Source organism: Kogia breviceps, chromosome 5 (assembly GCF_026419965.1).
Source record: "Kogia breviceps isolate mKogBre1 chromosome 5, mKogBre1 haplotype 1, whole genome shotgun sequence".
In the NCBI taxonomy this organism is placed as follows: domain Eukaryota; kingdom Metazoa; phylum Chordata; class Mammalia; order Artiodactyla; family Physeteridae; genus Kogia; species Kogia breviceps.
This window is the reverse complement of record NC_081314.1, coordinates 43,840,018-43,862,372: the sequence shown is the minus strand read 5'-3', so window position 1 is coordinate 43,862,372 and position 22,355 is coordinate 43,840,018. Positions and strand designations below refer to the sequence as shown.

Below are 22,355 nucleotides of genomic sequence, written 5' to 3'. Positions count from 1 at the left end.
GCTCTGTTTTTTTTAGGTTTGCCCTACATGAAAGCCTCTCTCACAATAAATCAACCTATTTCTTGGAGCCAGAGATCAGTGGTCAGAAGCCTATGGAGCAAAACCTCTGTCCACGTTAAATCAGGGTTGCAGAATGGCTTTCTATGCTCCCCAGAAAACATTATCATGGCAATTTCATTTGTAATTCTCAGAACTACAAATATTTAAAGCTAGACTGGACTTCAGAGAAGTACTGGGACTTACAAGATTAGATGGCTATGAAGAGAGAGGGTTAGGACGTGGCTTCCAGGTACTTAATGGGTAACTAAGAGAAGAAAATCCAAGTTTAACATGCTGCAGAATAATTGGGATGGAGTGAGGCACTTATGACTTATTCCCCAAAACAGCTTCTTTCCTCGATATAGTGTTCTTACGTGTGTAACTCTTCTGTATTTTACAATACTTAATTAGCTTCTATCCCAGCAAGGGTCACTGAAATGCATGTCCATAGTTAGGGTGAAGAAGAAAACACTGGTAATCACAGAACATTACCCTAGATTTTTCAAAGTTCTCAGAAATATAGCTACTATGAGCACCTTAATAGTTAAGGAAAAGAACTTTTATTCTGAATAAAACTTTAATCCTTTTGTATTATCAATTAAAAACAACTCATTTCAATATCAAAGGCTTGCTTGAGGATGGAAATTATTTTTATAAGGTAATTGTAGCATTATGCCTAACAAAACAAGATATGTATTTGGTAATGTTTTCTATCACCCTTCTTTCTGCTCAGTGTAACTCAGGGATTTAACCTATGGATAGAAATAGCTCAGGAGTCAGAAATCATTGGATTTGAGTCCTGGTTTTCCCACTTACTAGGTATGTGATCTTTTACAAGTCATTTAAGCTTTCAGGATATTTGTAAAATGGAGTTAATTAGCTCTCCATGCAGTGATGAGTCAAATGATAAAAGATTTATGAAAATGCTTTGAAAACTATAAAGCACAATAAAAAGTGCTGTAGATATTATTTAGAAAATGAAATATTACACAGAAATTTTATGATAAAGGGGATTTACCATACATGCATTAAAGAAACTTCTATTTCTCTTATAACATTAGAGATATAATTTTAAAGCTTGTAGGTGTCAATAATTCTATTAAAAGTAAAATATTAGGGAGACTTTTAGAGAAAATTATGTCTTGAAACTATGTTCTGAGAAGTGTCATTTTTTTCATGGTGATGAAAAATATTTATGCTTTGGAAAAATCTCTCCTCTAAATTCTTCTTCAGACCTATGAGCATATGGAGCATAAGATGACATTGTGTTTTTGTGGAAAATCAACTAATGTGTGGAATGATGCTAACAAGTCAAACAACAGTGGCAGCAAAAGTGATGGAGGTGAGTCTTTAAGTAAACTCATTATCTTCCTTCTTCCTCCTGTGTGATAATCACATTTTGTTATCTCTTCTGTCATGTACTAACTTCAAGTTTAAGATTATTGCCATGTATCTTCTACTTTTGAAGCCAGGGAACTTTTCAATATATCTATTTAAAATCCACCAAAGAGTGGTTTAAATGAGCACACCAGCATCCAAAGGCTTAATTTTCAGTTACCCAGAACATTATTTCACAATGACTTACTCACCAAAGATTAATAGCTGGAATTCTATTTGGCATAGTGACACTCACTACAGGCGTTGTTAAAACTCCTGGGAAAGATCCAGAAGTTTTAGATATGGTTCCTGACCTTCAGACATTCATTATTTCATTGGGAAAATAGGTCCAACACTCATGAAACAAATATTAATATCAGCAGTATGTGAGTAAATACCAACATGAATGGTGTGCAAAGAAAAAAAGAAAAAGAATTCAAAGGAGAACAGAAAGATTACATGCTGTAATGGTCAGAGAAGTCATGTGGAAATGTTATTTGAGATGTATACTGAAGTGTTTAGAGAGAGAAAGAGGAAGGAGAAAGACATTTCTAGAGGAGAAAAAAAATCACAAGCAAAAATTCCCAGGTAGAAAAGAACATGAGTAACTCAAAGAATAATGAGAAGAAGTATAAAAATGAATTCTAAGAAAAAAAGTTAGAAAAGTCTGTGAATCCACCATATAGAACCTTGGAACCTTAAGCACAGAAGTGTAAAATTGATCTTGTAAGCAATCTAGAGCCAGTGAATAATTTTGAGCAAAAGAGCAGCATGACCAAGTGGTGGGTGAGAAAGAATCATCTAGCAATGGTACTCACCAGAAGCAATATGGAAATAAAAATTTTCTGGTGGCTACCATCTGCCAGACTCTGGTCTAGATACTTCACTTATAATATTTATCTTCACAGCAATCCTATAAGGTAATCATCATCTTCTCCCCTTACAGACTAGGAAATAATGGTGTAGGGAAATCCTCAAAACCTAAATATTGATACTGTCAAATAGTAACTTAAATATGCAACATGATCTAATTGAGACAATAGGGGGCTACACTTTTATACTGCTGGTAGGAATGTAATATGGTTCAGCCGCTGTGGAAAAGTTTGGTGGTTTTACAAAAAGTTAAACAATTTACCAAATGACCCCATAATTATACTCCTAGGTGTATACACCTCAAAATTACAAATGGTTACTCAAACAAGTACATATATATATGCATGTTCAAAGCTACACTGTTCACAATAGCCCAAAGGTGGAAAAAACCCATATTTCCATCAATAGATGAAGAAACAAATGGCATGTGTGTAAACACACACACACACACACACATATATACACACACACACACACACACACATTCAGTGGAATATTATTCAGCCATAAAAAGGAATAAAATACTGACACAGGCTACAACATGGCTATACCTCCAAAACATGCTAAATGAAAGAGGCTAGACACACAAGGTCACACACTGTATGATTCCATTTGTATGAAATATGCAGAATAGATAAATCCATAGAGATAGAGGGCAGGTTGATGGTTGTGGTTGCCAGGAGCTGAGGGTAAGGTGAAGGGAGAGAAATTGCCTAATAGGTAATAGGTTTTACTTTGGAAATGTTTTAAAACTAGATAGAGGTGGTGGTTATATAGCTTTGTGGATGTATTTAATGCCACTGAATTGTCACTTTAAACAGTTATGTTTCATTTTGTCTTATGTGAATTTCACCTCAATAAATTACTTTTAAAAAGTAAAGAACTACAGTAAACTAGAAAATACACACATCTGCCATATTCCATTAAAAAAAAGTATTGGCTAAACAATAAACATCATACTACTGAAGGTCACAGAATGAGTGAGCAGTGGAAGCAGGCTTAGAACCCTTCCACTATTCAGCACCCTCTCTCTGGAGAAGAGACAGAATTGAAGCAAAAGACCAACTAGGAGGTAATGGATTAACCTTTGGGTGGATTGTTTGGTGTCCAGACTAAGGAGTTGGCAGTGGGAAAGATAATAGAGGGATAACTATAAAAAATATTTCAAAATAAGTCATTAATTCTAGGTGAATGACTGCCTATAAAGAAGTCAAAGATAAACATTTCAAGGTTTTGAATCTTAATGAATGTGAGAATGGCAAAAGTGTTTTTTAAATAAAAGAAAGAAGTCACGGCCAAGAGGAATTTTAATTGGATTTACTCAATATCATAAAGTAAACCATTATCTGAAGTTATATTGATAATTTAAAAATTCAATCTTACAAATTTATATAGTTTTACAAGCTTGAGTTCTCCTGCATTTGGTAATAACAAAACATCTTAGATGTAACCTTAACTTCACATCACCTTCAAATTAAAAGTTAAACAAGAAACTTGAAACTTCATTTCAATAGCATTTTGGCAATAAACATGAAAAAAGATTCTACCTAAATCTGAAGATTTAGCATAGCAAAATATAAAAATGTTAACAGTTTAGTATATACAAAATATGATCATAACAAATACAATAAAATCTCTGACTTCCAATTCAAGGTACATGGTTATATTTTGCTTAATGTATTTTACGCATACATGTCTTTCAAAATCATACTGCTAGTAATTACTGCCAAATGTTATTAAATATATTTTAATTCCAAACCAAGGCCATTATTAACATTCACTAATAGATCAATAACAATGCAATGGTAATATATAAAACTTTCTTCTGGGACCCACAATTAGAGTAAAAGACTAAGTCTAGTCAGCAAGATTTCTACATATGAACCCTATCTACCAGATTATGGTAACTATAAGGCTGAAATAAATCCTGTCTCAAGAATCTAGCATACAGCCTTAAGTTTTTCCCTATACCCAATTTTAAGGCCCCAAAGTTGAGGGTGTTTTCCCTGGTAACTCAAGAAAACTCCAATGAGACAGAATGGGAACTACCAGGCCTTCCTATCCAGCCACCTCAATCTCAGGACCAGGCTAGACTTTATCCACGAGCCTTACCAGACTGAGCTCAAGTTCTTATTCCCCCCTACTTTATTTTGCTTGTTTGTTTATTTTTAATAATACAATGAATATCTTGATTCATCAATGAAACAGAGATCCAGAACCTTGACAATAAGTTCTATATTTGCTTAGTGCTCCCCTATATCCATCTATCTGCTTCTCCTCTTCAAGGCTACAAGTTCTCATTAATAACAGTAATATATGTTTTTCAAAGGAGTATAACATGTTATTTCATGTTATAAAGCAATAGTCATGGAAATGGCATCAAAAAGCAAAATCTGGTTAAAATGGTTTCTTAACCAGTGACAATGGTTACAACACAATCCTTTAGTAAAACAATTTAGCAAGAATGTATAAAAAGCCACTCTACATATTAACACCCTCTAATCTCATAAACTCATTTCTATAGTAATCAATTCCAAGAAAATAAGCTAAACTATAAAAAACACTATTTGTAACAGGATGTGCATAACAGTATTATGGATAAGAGGGAAAAGCTAGAGATAATGTAAATGTTCAATAAGAAGAAAATGATTAAATAAATAATCCTACATCTAGCTAAGGTCTGTCCTTTGCTTATGGCGGGCAATGTTAAGTTTTTTAATTTGAAAATTGCCATAATATTTTGAATGTTTGTCAAATTCACAGAACCTCCTTATTTATCCTTAATAGAATTTAGAATGTTCAATTAAAAAATGAGGAGTGACAGCTGGGACCAATATAAGCAAGTTATACACTGAGGTCTGCACTGTCAGATCTGTTTTATAATACACTTTTTGTATAGAGGGGTGGGATAGGGAGGGTGGGAGGGAGATGTAAGAGGGAGGAGATATGGGGATATATGTATATGTATAGCTGATACACTTTGTTATAAAGCAGAAACTAACACACCATTGTAAAGCAATTAGACTCCATAAAGACGTTAAAAAAATTTTTTTAAAAGGTAAAGAAAACTGTATAAAACTATGAAATACAATTCTTTACAGTTGCAATAATAGAAACAAATATTTTCTGGACTAAGCACAATAAATATTTTCCTTTAAAGCAAGAATTTGTCAGTACTCAAGTAATGAACCTGGAAATATTTCTTCTAAGCAAAATGCCACTAAAGAATGAATATATATTATATAAATAACAGAGAATCGTATTAACTAGCTTTATCCTATAATATATTTATTGGAGAGTCAAAATTTGAAAAACCTAATAGTAAGCAAAATTTTAGTATATCCTGTGTTCTATGTAATTAAAGATAAAATGAGTAAGATCAATACATAAAGATAAATGACCTTTAAAGTAATATGAAGTGGTATAGAGATTCACAGTCAAAATATTAATTTTTATACAGTAAGTTATTTCAATTAGTGATTTATGAAGCTAGTATATCATTTATACTAGTGTTCCCAATCTTTAGACTGTAGACACATTGGGTAGGAATAAAAGGAGCTAATGTAAGAAATCCTTGAATTAATATGCATACATGTATTTTTGCAATGAATATTAAAAATATAACTACTATCATTTGGTAGTCTGAAATTACTTTTGATGTCAAAATAGAATTCTCATTTTCCAGTTGGAAATTATGAACTCTTTATAGATCCTTAAAAAGTAAATAATTTTAAGAAACATGTACTCCTTTGGTAATATTATTCTAACCCTACCTCATGCTTGATCTTTATAACTTATTATTTGAATGTAACATGTATTTTTAAAAACCACATTAAGATTCAGAGTAAAATATCAGTACTTGGAAAAGATAACATGGATCTCTTATATTTTTTAAAAAGTAAAGTATTTAATGTATACATGAATCTGGATATTATAATCTAAAATCAAAGACAGAATTATTGTGCAATTGAGATATTAAAACATACAGATTTTTAAGATTAGATGGTATCCAGACGAATAGTCCAATGAGTTAGTCTAATGTAACTGGAAGAATTATTAAACATTTATCTCATTTCCTTTAGAGCAAAACCTTGATCTAAAAATCACACCTTATATAAAAATGATCACAGCCTCAAATATAAAATGTAAAGGTATAAAATTCTTCTTAAACATGTCACTAAAAGCACAGTCCGTAAAAGACAAAAATCAATAAACTGGACTTCATCAAAATTAAAACTAAAATCGAAGCCAGTTTTATAAATAAGAAAGTAAAGAATGACCTTTTAACATCATACTATAGCAATAAATATTTGAGGTAAAATATGGCCATAAAAAGATCTCACAAATTTGTGAGGCTATATGAAAATAGGTGTTTTGCTCTTTGACCCATCTGTAAGCATGCTAGGAATTATTTCACATATTTTCATTTAAATAAAGTTAATTATTAACACTTACCAGCAGCTTCAAGAACCAGTTGTAGTCTTGCTTTGGCCTGTTCAGCTGGTGGCTAAAAATCAACCATAAAAGACACTTACAAGGTAGTTTTAACAGAGCTTTAAATTAATGCATTATTATGTGAGTATCAGAAAATTTAGAGAACTTTGTCATAATCAGTATTAATATCCACCCACATCTTAACAAAATTCCATCATAGCAGCTCTACCAATCTACTCTCTCACCCTAGTAATCAAATCACACTTTTCATTATTATGATGCAAGAATGAACTTCTTCCTTTTTTTTTTTTTTTTTAACTGGAATAGCTTTTATTTGTTATCCAACATGTACCAGTCAGCAACAGCCTAAATACGTGTAATTTAGTAAGGAGGCAAAACCCACACATTTAACAACATCCTCTCAAGTTGTATTGTTTCTTTGCATATGGAAACATGCAAAATGACCTATTAGAATTTAAATAGCAACTTAAAGTCCAATACCTCAGGCAAATCATATACTAAAACCAAATATTTTCTGCTTTCCTTACAGTATTTGAAAGGAGCAATTGTGATAAAGATAGGACACAATGTGAGTTACTGCTTTCAATTCCTACTAACTGTCCTAAAATTATTCTCTCAATGAACTTTGATTCAATACAGTTGGTAATGTTGAAACTACTTCCCTACCAGTGACCTTATTCTGAAATTTTTGGATAATATGTTGATGGTATCCAAACTATAAGATGGATTGTATCAAGGTTATGATCTTTATGAAAGACTTGTTAAAAACTGTTTTTAATACTTAAGACTTTACATTTCTTAAGATGTCAGTAAGTGACTAAATAATCTCATGTTTATATACGATACCATCATTTGAGAATTAACATTTTACAAGATATATTTGAATGTTTTGATATTTTTGAAAAAAACAGCCTGAATGAAAAGAATTACATAATTGGATATGGAAAGAAGATGTTGTGCTCAGAAAAGTGGAAGAATTTGAATGGTACTTCTGAATAAACTGTAAGAAACAGGATAGGAGAGTGGTAGATGAGACAGGAAAGAAGACAGGGCTAGCTTTTTATATCATAGAAGAGGGATTAACAAACTCTGACCTAAACCTGGTTTTGTAAATAAGTTTTATTGGAACATAGTCATGCTCATTGGTTTATATATTGTCCATGGTTGCTTTTGTGCTCAACTCAACAACAGCAGAGTCAACTATTTGCAGGAGGACTCTTATGGCCAGCAAAGTCTGAAATATTTACCATGTAGATCTTTAAGGAAAAGACTATTGACCCCTGCCATATAAGACGGAGAGACTTGGAAGAATTTGAAATAGTGGGGTGACGAGATGAGATCTGCACTCTGACACATCATTCTAGCAATATACTTGAGGATGAACTGCAAAGAATGTGACAGAAGGCAAGGAGCTCAGTTAGGGAGCAATTAAAGAACTCCAGATGAGAGATGATGAGGGCCTGGGGAGGAGCAGTAGCAGTAAGGTTGGACAGGAAGAACTAGATTTGAGAAACATTTAATTGGTAACATGAAAGGACTGATTGGATATGAGAGAAGGAAGAGTTGACAAATGAAAAGAATGTCATATGTTTTATGTTTTTTATGTCATATGTTTGTAGAAAAAATGTATGTAAGTGTGCTTTATAAAGTTATCAATATTAAAAATGTGACATCAAATTAAAATATCATAGCAAAATATCAATAGAAGACTGTGACATCTACTGAATATGATCTCTCTAACAGTTATAAAGGAAACTGCCAAGCAATTAACATGAACATTTATAATGATGAAAGGCAAATGACATTTGACATCAGTATCAGGGAACATAGTGAGTGTGCAGAACTGTGGAGCACATGGCCCAGCTAAAGAAAGCAGCTGGTACTCAGCACTAACTCACTGTTGTCATGCAGAAATGCAAATCAAGGGTTATAAAACTTCTTGATTTTTTTCCTGAGACTTTAAGTCACCATAAAGACAAATACTGTGTGGAACAAACAGTACTTCTCAGAGCCAGATTCAATCCCAAAACAGTCTGTGGTCTCTGCCATCTACTTAACAAACAGTAGAAACATGATATTGATACTTTGTGCAGCATAGCATAACTAGAATGGCAAGAAGGAAATAATGTTCTGACTAGCAGATCTCAAGCAAGCACAGAATTATGAAGTATACATTTCAGAGTATCCTAGTAAGCAGTAATGTTTGATAGAAAAATGTGAGAAACTTTATTGCTTAAGATACTTCATGGGAAAGTTATAGTTTCTTCATAAGAAAAGATTATTTTTACCAAATAAGAAATATTTAAAACAAATATAAAAAGTGATGAGTACCCATATTCAGTAAAATATTAACAATAGTGTTAAAGTCTCTTAACCCACAAAACCCCCTCCATAGCAGCTCCCTCTCTCCTCCGGTTAAAACCTATGTCTTAAAACTATGGTGATTACCATTCCTAAACAGTCTTAATGGTTGATGATTAAGATAAAAACACCTGTTAAGACATATTTATATTTTATTAATTCCTCTAACAATCTACAATACAGGATTCATATTTCAAAGATAAAGAAAACCAGGGAATAAGAGTAGTTTACTAACTTGCCTTTACTAGTAAATGATAGGCTGAAATTAAGACCTTCTGACTCCAAATCTCAGGATTCTTCTAACTACATCACTAGGATATTCATGAATTCAAAGCAATTAATTTCACAGATACAAAAGCATACAGATAGATTTTTGATTCTGTTAAAAAAAATCTATCCAAGATAGTACATTTGCCTACACAAATATAACTTCCTAAATTATTTGTGAAATATAGGGATTAATTCCAACTATGGGGACAAACACATTGTTAGATTTGCCAGACTTTTAAAAGTAATTTGTCTTTTATAAGTATTTTTCCTCTTAAAAATATTTGATTCATTTCACAAGCATTTTTCTTGGATAGGGTATTAGGATATACATGTTCTCTCACTTTTTTCCCACCTGCAAATATCTTTCTTTCACCACAATTGGTGAATAATTTGAATGGATATGGGATTCTCAGTTCCAGTCTTTTTCTCTCACTTGCCCTTCAAATTCTTTCCAAGTGCTCCTCCACAGTGTTTCAGCCTTGAGTTTGTCCCAGAGAGGGAAAGCATCACAACAGGTCTCTTGGCTGAAACCCTCAAGGTCCCACCTGCCCATCTGCATCAGTAGCTGCCTCACTCAGTAAAAGTAGATAAGCTGGAGATGGAAATGGAGAGGAGGCAGGCTGATTTATGTTGCCAGCATTCTGATTGCCAGTTATAGTAACTTTTAAAGAAAAGATTAAGAAGAAAGAAGAAACAATATACAGTTAAAAGAACATTTTTCTACTCATCCATTTTTAGTTAGGTATCATCATACTAAGCTGACTCAGATTGAGAAAACCTTTGGGGCTTGAGTGCCAAAATTTCTAATGCTTTATATATTTTAGAGTGTATTAGACTCCAGGGATTGGTATGAATTCCATCTAAAACTGGTAAATGGTACTAATGTTATTCAGAGCCAGAAAAAAAAAAAAACCTTTATGAAATAAAAAAGAAACTAGCATCAAATACAAATGCATGGAATACAGCAATTTCTCAAAATAAGAAATGATAAATGAGGACATATTTAAGAACACAATGTCACAATTATATTGTATGAAGCAAACTTATGGAGAAAAAATTGTATTCTATTAAAAAATAATATTCCTATGGGAAAAAATCTGTAAAAAATACAAATACATGGAGGTGAAACAATACACTACTAAATAACCTAGAGATCACTGAAGAAATCAAAGAGGAAATCAAAAAATACCTAGAAAAAAATGACAATGAACACATGATGACACAAAACCTATGGGATGCAGCAAAAGCAGTTCTAAGAGGGAAGTTTATAGCAATACAATCCTACCTCAAAAAACAAAAAAAATCTCAAATAAACAACCTAACCTTACACCTAAAGCAATTAGAGAAAGAAGAACAAAAACCCCCCAAAGTTAGCAGAAGGAAAGAAATCATAAAGATCCGATCAGAAATAAATGAAAAAGAAATGAAGGAAACAAGAGCAAATATCAATAAAACTAAAAGCTGGTTCTTTGAGAAGATAAACAAAATCGATAAACCATTAGCCAGACTCATCAAGAAAAAAAGGGAGAAGACTCAAATCAACAGAATTAGATATGAAAAAGGAGAAGTAATGACTGACACTGCAGAAATACAAAGGATCATGAGAGATTACTAAAAGCAACTATCTGCCAGTAAAATGGACAACCTGGAAGAAATGGACACATTCTTAGAAAAGCACAACGTTCTGAGACTGAACCAGGAAGAAACAGAAAATATAAACAGACCAATCACAAGCACTCAAATTGAGAATGTGATTAAAAATCTTCCAACGAACAAAAGCCCAGGACCAGATGGGTTCACAGGAGAATTCTATCAAACATTTAGAGAAGAGCTAACATCTATCCTTCTCAAACTCTTCCAGAATATAGCAGAGGGAGGAACACTCCTAAACTCATTCTACAAGGCCACCATCACCCTGATACCAAAACCAGACAAAGATGTTACAAAAAAAGAAGATTACAGGCCAATATCACTGATGAACACAGATGTAAAAATCCTCAACAAAATACTAGCAAACAGAATCCAACAGCACATTAAAAGTATCTACACCATGATCAGGTGGGGTTTATCCCAGGAAAGCAAGGAGTCTTCAATATACGCATATCAGTCAATGTGATACACCATACTAACAAACTGAAGGATAAAAATCATGTGATCATCTCAACAGATGCAGAAAAAGCTTTCAATGAAATTCAACATCCATTTATGATAAAAAATCCTCCAGAAAGTAGGCACAGAGGGAACTTACTTCAACATAATATAGGGCATATATGACAAACCCACAGCCAACATTGTTCTCAATGGTGAACAATTGAAACCATTTCCACTAAGATCAGGAACAAACCAAGGTTGCCCACTCTCACCATTCTTATTCAACATAGTTTTGGAAGTTCTAGCCACAGCAATCAGAGAAGAAAAAGAAATAAAAGGAATCCAAATCAGAAAAGAATAAGTAAAGCTGTCACTATTTGCAGATGACATGATACTATACATAGAGAATCCTAAAGACGCTACCAGAAAACTACTAGAGCTAATCAACAAATTTGGTAAAGTAGCTAGATACAAAATTAATGTACAGAAATTTCTTGAATTCCTATACACCAATGATGAAAAATCTGAAAGAGGAATTAAGGAAACACTCCCATTTACCATTGCAACAAAAAGAATAAAATACCTAGGAATAAACCTATCAAAGGAGAAAAAAGACCTGTATGCAGAAAACTATAAAACACTGATGACAGAAATTAAAGATGATACAAACAGATGGAGAGATATACCATGTTCTTGGATTGGAAGAAACAACATTGTGAAAATGACTACACTACCCAAAGCAATCTACATATTCAATGCAATCCCTATCAAACTACCAATGGCATTTTTCACAGAACTAGAACAAAAAATTTTACAATTTGTATGGAAACAGAAAAGATCCCTAATAGCCAAAGCAATCTTGAGAAAGAAAAACGGAGCTGGAGGAATCAGGCTCCCTGACTTCAGACTCTACTACAAAGCTACAGTAATCAAGACAGTATGGGACTGGCACAAAAACAGAAATATGGATCAATGGAACATGATAGAAAGCCCAGAGATAAACTCACGCACATATGGTCACCTTATCCTTGATAAAGGAGGCGAGAATGTACAATGGAGAAAAGAGAGTCTCTTCAATAAATGGTGCTGGGAAAACTGGACAGCTACATGTAAAAGAATGAAATCAGAACACTCCCTACATCATACACAAAAATAAACTCAAAATTGATTAAAGACCTAAATGTAAGGCCAGACACTATAAAACTCTCAGAGGAAAACATAGGCAGAACACTCTATGACATACATCACAGCAAGATCCTTTTGAACCCACCTCCTAGAGAAATGAAAATAAAACCAAAAATAAACAAATGGGACCTAATGAAACTTAAAATCTTTTGCACAGCAAAGGCAGCCATAAACAAGACGAAAAGACAACCCTCAGAATGTGAGAAAATATTTGCAAATGAAGCAACTGACAAAGGATTAATCTCCAACATTTACAAGCAGCTCATGCAGCTCAGTATCAAAAAAACAAACAACCCAATCCAAAAATGGGCAGAAGACTTAAATAGACATTCCTCCAAAGAAGATATACAGACAGCCAACAAACACATGAAAGAATGCTCATCACTAATCATTAGAGAAATGCAAATCAAAACTACAATGAGGTATCACCTCACACCAGTCAGAATGGGCATCTTCAGAAAATCTACAAACAACAAATTCTAGAGAGGGTGTGGAGAAAAGGGAATCCTCTTACACTGTTGGTGGGAATGTAAATTGATACAGCCACTGTGAAGAACAGTATGAAGGTTCCTTAAAAAAGTAAAAATAGAACTACCATATGACCCAGAAATCCCACTACTGGGCATATACCCTGAGAAAAACATAATTCAAAAAGAGACATGTACCATAATGTTCACTGCAGCTCTATTTACAATAGCCAGACATGGAAGCAACCTACGTGTCCATTGACAGATGAATGGATAAAGAAGATGTGGCACATATATACAATGGAATATTACTCAGCCATAAAAAGAAACGAAATTGAGTTTTTTGTAGTGAGGACCTAGAGTCTGTCATACAGAGTGAAGTAAGTCAGAAAGAGAAAAACAAATACTGTATGCTAACACATATATATGGAATCTAAAAAAAAAAAAAAAGGTTCTGAAGAACCTAGGGGCAGGACAGGAATAAAGACGCAGATGTGGAGAATGGACTTGAGGACATGGGGAGGGGGATCGGTAAGCCGAGATGAAGTGAGAGAGTGTCATGGACTAATATATACTACCAAATGTAAAATAGCTAGTGGGAAGCAGCCACATAGCACAGGGAGATCAGCTCGGTGCTTTGTGACCACCTAGGGGGTAGGATAGGGAGGGTGGGAGGGAGACACAAGAGGGAGGAGATATGGGGATATATGTATATGTATAGCTGTTCACTTTGTTATAAAGCAGAAACTAACACACCATTGTAAAGCAATTATACTCCAATAAAGATGTTAAAAAATAATAATATTCCTTAAATCAAAACTAGTAATGTATAATTATAAAAACAAATATTACCCAAACTGAATTACACAGAATATAAATGTTGTTCCCTTAAAAAATATTAGCATTGACATTAATAGAACAACAGTAAGAATAGTATGAATTTTTACTGTAAGGTTTTATATCACATAGGGCTTAAACTTTCTAAATTAATACGGGTCCTTTTGGGGGCAGGAGGGGTTTGGTAGTCTTTCTATTGCCATGGATTCTTCAGAACTGCCCTGGTCCCTCCCCTTCCCTTGGTAACCAAGTATACCTACATAACTCCATTGGTAAGCCCTAGTTTTAGAGAAGAAAGTGGTTTCTTAGGAAGAAACAAATCTCCTAAGATGAAACCAAAAGAAAGGTCAGTCTCTCGATGACTTGTGGAGGTGACCAACCTCAATATCTAGACTTTTTCCTTCAACTTTGGTTTTACTCTTATTTAGTCCAATACCCTGAGTTCCTTACAAATAGACTGCATGTCTAGATTCTCAAAATACTGCCAAAGCTAACATTCCAAACCAGCACAATCCTCTGAGCCATGACCATACAAAAAAAAAGAGAAGCAAAAAGAAGCCTATCCTTACAAAAACCAGTTTACACACTGAACTATTTAAACTATTTGCTCACTCTTTTCACTCCATTCATATTTAGCTTCCTAACCACTGGCCACCCCTAAGGAAATTCTGTAAGTTGATGAAGCTACAGCCATTCCAGCTGCCAACCACACTTTTGGCTTTGTTGATGACAGGGAAGTATAAATTCTGAAAGGAAGACTGGCTGAGCAAAGAGAGAACTCAAGCTTAGAAACAACATTTCACAAAATCAAAATTAGGACTGCATTATATGGTTTTCAGTTATTACTCTCAATTTTATATTATCATATGCTCTTTTTATACAAAAAATATATACAGAGGATTCTGGAAGATGGCAGAGTAGGAAGCACCAGGAATCCGTCTCCCCATCTAGACAATAATTACACTGGCAGAATCTGTCTGACATAACTCTTTTAGAACTCTTGATTCTTTTGAAGGCTTGCAAACTACCAGGGGAAGACGTGGACAGTAAATTGCAGTTAATTTTGGTCAATTTCAGCTATTAGCACAGTAGCAACTACCCATCCCCCACCGCCAACCATGTGACAAGCAACAGTGCACCTGTTCCTAGAGCAGCTTGCACACAGCACAAGTGTTGGCAAGAACATGGAGAAATTGGAACCCTTATGTACTGTTGATGGGAATTAAAATGGTACAGGGCTGTGGAAAACAATAAGGCAGTTCCTCAAAAAATTAAAAAATAGAATTACCATATGATCTAACAATTCCACATCTGGGTACATACCCCAAAGAATTGGAACCAGGGTCTTGAAGAGATATTTGTACACCCATGTTCATAGAAACATTATTCATAAGAGCTGAAATGGAAATACCCAAGTGTCCACTGATGAATGAATGGATGAGCAAAATGTGGTATAAACATACACTGAAATATTATTCAGCCTTAAAAAGGAAGGAAATTTTATAATATGCTACAACATGGATGTGATCAGAAAAGATGTTTGATATGATTTCAATCTTCTTAAGTTTATTGAGACTTGTTTTGTGTCCCAATGTATGGTCAATCCTTGAGAAAGTTCCATGTGTACCTAAGAAGAACGTGTATTCTGCTGCTATTGTATAAAATAAAACAATTACTCAGGATATCCTGAGTCTCAAGCTCTGCCACTGCAGAGGGTGAGGGTGGGAGAGGAGTCAGGGTTGCATGGGCACCTCTGCTGTGTCTGGTGTTGTCAGGTTTGCAGTTCTGGGGAGGGGGATGGTGTCCCAGGCCCTGCTGACACTGCAGCCCAGTTACCTGTGGCCACAGCTGCCACTGTGGCCAGGAGGCCAAAGTCATGTGTGCTGCCTCCCTTGCTGCTGTTAAATGCTATGGGCCTGTGGGCACAGCTGCTGAGGCTGGAGGGCCTTAATCGCAGGCACCCCCTTTGCTCTTTCCTCACTTCTATCTCCCCTATGTTTTCCAGACCACCCATATGTAGATGTACAGAAATGTAGAATTCTCTGGCATTCTGGTATGTTGGGCAGGGTCAGCTTTGTTCAGTTGTGGATGTTTTACTGGTTGAATATTGAAGGGGAGAGACAAAGGTAATGTCTCATTCTATGCCATGATGCTGACATGACTCCAATACAGTTTCAAATTTCAAGGATCTTAAAGCATAATGAGGAAGATAATAAAAATAATAATTTAAAGAAACTACTATTTACTAAATGTTTACATTATGCCAATCATGTGCGTTACTTCTATATTTTCTTAAAATTTTCAGAGCTTATTAAGGTATAATGAAACCACAATAAATTACACCATTTAAAGTGTAGTTTTATAGGTTTTGACATACTCATACAGCCATGAAGCCATCATTACTGTTAAGATAATGAGCATGTCCATTACTCCAAAATTTTCCACGTCCTTCTTTAATTCTTCCATGCCCCTCTGTGCCTCCATTCTACTTCCCAGGCAACCACTGATCTGCTTTCTATCACTGTACATTACTTTGCACTTTCTACTATGTTATATAGATGGAATCATATGATATGTACTCTTTTTATGTCTAGCTTTTAAACTCAGCATAATTATTTTGAAATTCATCCATGCTGTTGTATATATCGATATGCATTCCTTTTTACTGCTGGGTAGTATTCCACTGTAAGTAAATACTACAACTTCTTTATGCATTTGCCTGTTGACAAAAATTCAAACTATTTCTAGTTTCTTGGCTATTATAAAACATACTATAAACATTAAGGTAAAAGTCACTATATAAATATATGCTTTCAGATCTCTTTGGTATATACCTAGGATTGGAAAGGTTGAATCGTATGGTAAACATATGTTTAACTTTTTAAGAAAATACCAAACTGTTTCCAAAGTGGTTTCATATTCCCCCCAGAACCATATAGGAGTTTCAGTTGTTCCACATCCTAGTCATGACCTAGTATACCTTATTGTGGCTTTAATCTATATTTCCCTAATGATTATTGGTATTGAGCATCTTTTCATGTGCCTATTTATTATCTATCTATATATTTGATGGAAAAATAGATGGTCAAATATTTTGCCAATTTTTTATTAAATTGCTTTCTTATTATTGAGTTTTCAGAGTTCTTAATTATAATGAAAGTAATTTTTCATATATGAGGTCTGCAAATTATACACATACACACACATGCACACACACAGGGAATTATATATTTATACTTATAAAGCCTCCCTGCCCCACTGAGTGACTTGTTTTTTCATTGTCTTAAGAGTTTCTTTTGAAGAGCATAATTTCCTAATATTGATGAAGTCCAATTTATCAATTTTGTCTTTTATGAATCATGCTTTTATGGCATTATATCTGAGAAATTTTTACCTAACCCCACTTCACAAAGATTTGTCCTATGTTTATACCTAGAAGTTTTACATTTAGTTTGTTTACATTTAGTTCTATGAAATACATTTTGTTAAGTTTGTATATGGTGCAACATATACATTGAAAAATCTTTTGTTTTTTTGTGGCTTTTATTTTTTTTCTTTAAATGAGTCTATTTCTAGACTCTCTATGCTGTTCCACTGATCAATTTGTCAGTATTGATACTAATACCACACTGTATTTCATTGAGTAGAATTTTACACTAACTTGAAATCAGGTGGAATAACTTCTCCAAATTTTTTCTTCTCAAGTAGTTTTGGCTCTTCTAGCTCTTATGCATCCCCAGTTTCAAAATAAGCTTATCAATTTCTACCAATATTAGCATGGGATTGCATTGAATCTACATAGCCATTTGAGGAGAAAGGACATCTTAACAATGTTAAGTTTTAGCCCAGTATATATTTTTCTATCATTTTTACCTCTTGGCCTTTATATCTGATTTTTTTTTTAATAGGCAGCACATAGTTGGATTTTGCTTTTATGTAATCTGAAAAAATTCTGCCTTTTAATTAGAATGTTTAGACCAATTTACACTTAATGTAAGTAATTAATCTACCACATTGCTATTTGTTTTCTATTTGTCCCATCTGATTTTTGTTCCTTTTTTCTTCTTTTTCTGAGTTTTCTTAGATTGACCATATTTATAACTCCACTTTATATTCTTTGTTGGCTTATTAGCTATAATTTTTTGTGTTATTTTGGTTGTTGCTAAGTTTGCAGTATACTTCTTTAACTTATCACCTTCTATCTTCATTATATCACTTCCTTATACTATAGAAACTTTATAATAGTATCCTCTCATTTCTCCCTTCCCAGCCTCTGTATTACTATTGTCATTGCTGTCACATATTGTTATAAACTCCACAATATATTGTGTTTATGTTTTAAACATCATCTTTTAAAGAGATATATCTACCCATGATGTTATCATTTCTAGTACTCTCTAATCTTTTAATATATCAACCCAGTTTTCCATCTGGTATCTTTTTTTTTTTTTTTTTTTTGGCTTAAAACAACAATCAGTTATTCTTTCTCATGGTTTCTTCATGTCAGGAAGGTGGGAAGGGCTCAGCTGGGCAGGTGCACACAGCTGGGTGTTTGGCCAGCTGTCTCTTTGTCCTCATGTGGTCTTGGTGATCTCTTGGCATGGGCTCGTTTGGGCTCCCTTACAACACGGTGGCTTCTAGGCATTTGGGCTGTTCCATGACAGCTGATGGCTTCCAGAGGGAGTGTTCCAACAAGCTGTGGTGCTTTGTATGACTCCCTCTTAGCAGTCACAGTGTCACTTCTACTGTACTCCACTGGTTACCAAGAGTCCCAAGCCAAAGTCAAGGGAAGGAGAATTAGATTCCATGTCTTGATGGGGGAGTTGCAAGGTTCTCGAAGTGCATGTGGGGTGGGAGATACTGTTTTGGCTGTCTGTCACATATGATGCTCCATATGTTTCCTAACTGCCCCCCTCCCAGTCCTAGCTGAGTCAGGGCACCCCAAGGGCTCCTTGTCATGCCCTGACCATCTGGTATTCCAGCCAAAAGGAAATGCTAACCCAAGTCTTGCTGGGGCCTACCCTGAGGACACAAAGACCTGTGTCCCATTACTCAACCCACCACCCTTTCCAGGGGCCATTTTACCCTGCCGGACCCAGGGCCTTTCCTCCAGGTCCAGAGCAGCTCCAAGTCCCTGAGGACTCACTCTTTCCTTTTTAATTATTGGAGTATAATTGCTTTATAATGTTTTGTTAGTTTCTGCTGTACAGTGAAGTGAATCAGCTATATGTATACCTATATCCCCTCCCATTTGGACCTCCCTCCCACCCCTAGCCCCCATCTCATCCATCCAAGTCATCACAGAACATGGAGCTGAGCTTCCTGTGCTTTACAGCATGTTCCCACTAGCTATCTATTTTACGCATGGTAGTGTATGTATGTCAATCTTAATCTCCCAATTTGTCCCACCCTCCCCTTCCCCACCTGTGTCCACATGTCTGTTCTCTACATCTACGTCTCTATTCCTGCTCTGCAAATAGGTTCATCTGTACCATTTTTCTAGATTCCACATACATGCGTTAATATACGATAATTATTTTACTCTTTTCGACTTACTTCACTCTGTATGACAGACTCTAGGGCCATCCACGTCTCTTCGTTTCTTTTTATGGCTGAGTAATATTCCATTGTATATATGTACCACATCTTCTTTATCCATTCAACTGTCGTTGGACATTTAGGTTGTTTCCATGTCCTGGCTATTGTAAACACTGCTGCAATGACCATTGGGGTACGTGTGCCCTTTTGAGTTATGGTTTTCTCAGGGTATGTGCCCAGTAGTGGGATTGCTGGGTCATATGGTAGCTCTACTTTTAGTTTAGTTTTTTTTGTGTGTGTGTGGTACATGGGCCTCTCACTGTTGTGGCCTCTCCCGCTGCGGAGCACAGGCTCCGGATGCACAGGCTCAGTGGCCATGGCTCACGGGCCCAGCCGCTCTGTGGCATGTGGGATCCTCCCAGACCGGGGCACGAACCCGTATTCCCTGTATCGGCAGGCGGACTCTCAACCACTGCGCCACCAGGGAAGCCCTACTTTCAATTTTTTAAGGAACCTCCATACTGTTCTCCACAGTGGCTGTATAAATTTACATTCCCACCAACAGTGCAAGAGGGTTCCCTTTTCTTCACACCCTCTCCAGCATTTATTGTTTCTAGATTTTTTGATAATGGCCATTCTGACCAGCATGAGGTGATACCTCATTGTAGTTTTGATTTGCATTTCTCTAATAATTAGTGATGTTGAGCATCCTTTCATGTGCCCCTTGGCCATCTGTATGTCCTCCTTGGAGAGATGTCTATTTAGGTCTTCTGCCCATTTTTTGATTGGGTTGCTTGTTTTTTTGATATTGAGCTCCATGAGCTGTTTGTATATTTTGGAAATTAATCCTTTGTTGCTTCATTTGCAAATATTTTCTCCCATTCTGAGGGTTGTCTTTTCGTCTTCTTTATGGTTTCCTTTGCTATGCAAAAGCTTTTAAGTGGTATCATTTTCTAGTGCTGAAATGGGTTCCTTTGATATTTCTTGTACTGCAGGATGTCTGGTGATGAATTCTTTCCATTTTTGAGTGTCTTTAAAAAAATTTTCATTTGGCCTTCATTTTTGAAAGATATTCTCCCAGGGTACAGAATTCTAGGTGTATAGTATTTTTCTTCCATTATTTTAAAGATGTTGCTTTACTGTCTTATAGTTTGCATTGTCTCTGATGACAAATCTGCTTCCATGGTTATCTTTATTCCCTCATACATAATAACAATGATATTTTTATTCTATTTGCTTTTAAGATTTTCTTCTCATAACTGGCACTAAGCAATTTGATTGTGATATGCCTTGGTGTAGTTTTATTCACATTTCCTGTGCTTGGGGTTTGTGGAGCTTCTTGGAACTGCTATTTTATAGTTTTTATCAAGTTTGGAAACATTTTAGTTATTATGTCTTCAAGTATATTTTTCTGTTGCCCCCTTTTCTCACCTTTCCCTTCAGGACTCCAGTGACATGAATGTTGTGTACTTGGCTGCGTGAAGTTGTGTATAGCTCAGAAATGCTCTTTTTTTTTCTGCTTTTGTTTTTTAGTCTTTCTCTCTCCAGTTTCATTTTGGATAGCTTCTTTTGCTATGTCTTTTAGTTCACTAATCCATATCCTGCAATGTGTCATCTCCATTAACCTCATCCAGTGTAATTTTCATCTCAGTCATGTAGTTTTTATGTCTAGAATTTTTATTTTTTATAGTTTTCATGTTTCTACTAAATACATTCAATCTAGCAGCTCTCTGACCATATGAAACATAGTTTTGATAATTCTATTAATGTCCTTATCTACTAATTTTCTTATTGTATCAATTCTGAGTCAGTTTCAACTGATTGATTTTTCTAATACATGTTATACTGACTTGGTTTCATGAATACATGGTAACTTTTGATAGAATATAAGACATTGAGAATTTTATTTTGTTGTGTGTTGGATATTTTTGTATTCCTATAAATTATCTTAGTCTTTGTTCTAGGACACAGTTAAATTACTTGGAAGCAGTTTGATCCTTTCAGTTCTGACTTTATTAGGCAGAACCAGAACAACTTTAAGTCTGTAGTTAATTTTTCCCCACTATTGAGATAAGACATTTTTAGTACTTGATTGGAAGCACCATGAATTAGAAGGCTTTCCATACTGGCTGTTGGGAACAACACTATTCCCAGCTCTGCGTGAGTGGGAGGTACGATTTCTTCTAATCACTTCAGGTGGTTCTTTCCCAAGCCTTGGATAGTTTCTTCACATGCAAGTACTGATGAGTAGTCTGCTGAATACTCATGGGGTCCTCTGCAGATTTTCTGTAGCTCACTCTTCTCTGGTTACCTGCCCTGTGAATTCTAGAGGCTTTCGCCTCCCTGATATCACAGCTCCATCTTCTCAACTCAAGGAGACCACCAGGTGCTGCCTGGGTTCTCCCTCCCTGTGGCATGACAGGACAAGTCCTCTAGGCCTTAAGCTGGAACAATTGAATGGCTCATCTCATTTTTCCCAGCTCTCAGGAATCACTATCTTTCATGTTTGATGTCCACTGTCTTAAGAGCTATTTTTTCAAAGAATTTGTCCAGTTTTTTAGTTGTTTGAGATGGGAGGGTAAATCTGACCTGTTATTCCATCTTTACAGGAATCGTAAGGCTATTATTTCTTTTAATACTGACAACAGCCTTGTGGGGAAGTTACTGGTCCAGAGTCACATAGCCATTTTTCTAATGCATGTTCATAAAAATGCATTGTCTATACAAAAAACCTATCGGTTCCCTTTGTCTGGACAACTTCCTTTTCCTAGCTAAACTATGTTCTTTCAAAGTTCAGCTCAAGAGGCAACACCTCCTAAAAATCTCATCAGTTTCAGCTTATTTTCTCCTTGACTGCTTTCA

At 35.1% G+C, this 22,355-nt stretch overlaps 1 protein-coding gene across 9 annotated transcripts in view; it reads right to left on the bottom strand.

The window, feature by feature from the left end:
- RSRC1 (arginine and serine rich coiled-coil 1) overlaps nt 1-22,355 on the bottom strand; it is a 443,255-nt gene that overhangs the window by 168,487 nt on the left and 252,413 nt on the right. For all 9 annotated transcript variants that reach the window (XM_059065529.2, XM_059065528.2, XM_067033908.1 and 6 more), the window contains one exon: nt 6,745-6,796. In XM_059065529.2, the coding sequence (XP_058921512.1) occupies nt 6,745-6,796 (52 nt within the window). The remainder of the gene's footprint in view (nt 1-6,744; nt 6,797-22,355) is intronic.